The sequence below is a fragment of the Eimeria necatrix genome, genomic scaffold (assembly GCF_000499385.1).
Source record: "Eimeria necatrix Houghton genomic scaffold, Enh_scaff1507, whole genome shotgun sequence".
Taxonomy (NCBI): Eukaryota; Apicomplexa; class Conoidasida; order Eucoccidiorida; family Eimeriidae; genus Eimeria; species Eimeria necatrix.
The window spans coordinates 5001-7106 of NW_013652221.1; the positions used below are offsets into that span (position 1 = coordinate 5001).

A 2106-nucleotide genomic window follows, 5' to 3' on the forward strand; every position below is an offset into this window, starting at 1 on the left:
TGCTGCTGCAGTTGCTGCTGCAGCAGCAGGTGCTGCTGCTGCTGCTGCTGCTGCTTCGTCCCAAGCAGCAAACTGCTTTGCTGCTGCTTCCAACTCCTCAGCTATTACTCTCTTCGTCGAATGCGAAACATTATGAGTTGAGTTCATTGCCGGAAACGCAGGAGTTATGATCTTCAGCAAGTGGTGCCGGTCCTGCGCACCTAAACCCTAAACCCTAAACCCTAAACCCTAAACCCTAAACCCTAAGCTTTGTGCAGCACCAAATTCGAAGCTTTAAGCAGCACGTCCATCCCAGAACCCCAGCGTTAGGGTTTAGTGAGAGGGTTTAGGGTTTAGGGTTTAGGGTTTATATCTGTTCTCTCTTCACCAGACTTTCCTTCAAACACTCTCTTCACAAATACCTCAAACTAACCCCTGCTTCCACCTCCCTAGGGTTTAGGGTTTACTGCTCAAAGCATCTAGGGTTTAGGGTTTACTGCTCAAAGCATCTAGGGTTTAGGGTTTACAGCTCAAAGCATCTAGGGTTTAGGGTTTACTGCTCAAAGCCTCTAGGGTTTAGGGTTTACAGCACCCCCCCTACAGATAAGGACTAAGACCCCCAGCTTTAACAAACTCCCCAAACCCTTACTAACTATAAAACCCTCTAACCCCACAAACACCTCAAACCAGCCCTGCTTTCACCTCTCCTAGGGTTTAGGGTTTAGGGTTTAGGGTTTAGGGTTTAGTGTGTTACTTCTTCTCCTGTGAATAAGCATTAGGGTTCCAGACTTTAAAAACCCTGGAGACCTTTTCATGAGGACTATCTACAAAACCCTCTAACTTTACAAATACCTCGAGCTAGCTGCTGCTTTTTGTTTAGGGTTTAGGGTTTAGGGTTTAGGGTTTAGAAGGTGTCCCCAGTTGAGGGTAGATATTTTATTTCCAGACACTGAAAGCCGCCAAACCCTCGAGCCCTTTTCGTGGTGCCTCTCTATCTACAAACCCCTCTAACTTTACAAATACCTCGCCCTAGCTGCTGCTTTTTGTCAGGGTTTAGGGTTTAGGGTTTAGGGTTTAGGGTTTATCGATCCGCACCTGCGGGTAGAGGTTAGGGTTCCAGACTTTAAAAGCTGCGAGCCCCTCGAGCCCCTTTTCGTGGTGAGTGTACTCTGTGATTTTGCAGAGGCAAACGGGGCTTTTGTTCCAAGTCCACTGCGTGAAGAGTTTGAAGAACTTCTGGACGAGCTGAGAAGGGGGCAAGTTGGGGAAGAGTTGGCAGCACCTGGCGGTCAAAATGGCCCAACTAATGCCTCCTAAATAGCCACAAACGTTGCTATAAACGCCCCTGGCAGCAGCCCAAAGCCTCACAAATCGAAGCGCCGTTTTAAAAGACTTTATATTCGGCACGAGCTGCAGAATTTGGTCCGCGACTCTGCTGCCGTTGAGACTCCTGGCTGTGCGCTCGTCTGCATGCAGCAGCAGCCAGTCTGCATGCAGCCCCACCCAGTTCTGGGGGACAGTTTTGAGGGGAAGTCGCGCGAAAAGAAGGTCTATGGAGGTCGAAAGGAAGGTAAACTTCAAGACAGGAGTGTAGGCCTCGGGAATTGGAGTAATTTGACTCGCGCGGGGGTCTTGGGAGAGTTTTGAGGCGAAAACTGTGAAGAAGTTCTCTCTGGAAACGTGGCGTGGACATACACACAAAGCGTCCACGTCGCTCCCGGGTGTACATACACCCAAACGGTAAGAGCCAAACGTGAAGATCTTCCCGCCCGCCGCCCGCGCCTCCTCCGGCTCCAGTCCTTGGGCTAATCCGCTTTCAAAGATCCATTCTGCAACAAGTCCATTAAGAGCTGCTAAGACTCTTTGCTTCGAAAGGGCCCCCGCGGCTGTCTCGTAGGCCCCAGCGGCCCGCAGCAGCCGCACCAACTCCACACTTTGGTGCAGATCTGCGGCCAGGGGGCCCCTGAGGGATAAAGGCCGCGTGAGGCCAAAGCGGTAGGGGCTGGCGCAGGTTATGGGGGGGGAGGGGCCCATTACGTAGGACTCTAACGAGGCGCAGAGAGAGGAGGGAGCTGCTGCTGCTGCTGCTGCTGCTGCTGCTGCTGCTGCTGCGGGGGGGGAGGGGGG

General features: G+C 52.1%; 1 protein-coding gene across 1 annotated transcript in view; it reads right to left on the minus strand.

The window, feature by feature from the left end:
* ENH_00015860 (poly(A) polymerase, putative) overlaps nucleotides 1–2013 on the minus strand; it is a gene marked incomplete at both ends in the record, with an annotated part of 4027 nt that extends 2014 nt beyond the window's left edge. The window contains 2 exons of the mRNA XM_013579178.1: nucleotides 1–192; nucleotides 1075–2013. The exon at nucleotides 1–192 is cut by the window's left edge and continues 111 nt beyond it. Coding sequence (XP_013434632.1) covers nucleotides 1–192; nucleotides 1075–2013 — 1131 coding nt within the window. The remainder of the gene's footprint in view (nucleotides 193–1074) is intronic.
* Between the last annotated feature and the right edge of the window lie 93 nt (nucleotides 2014–2106).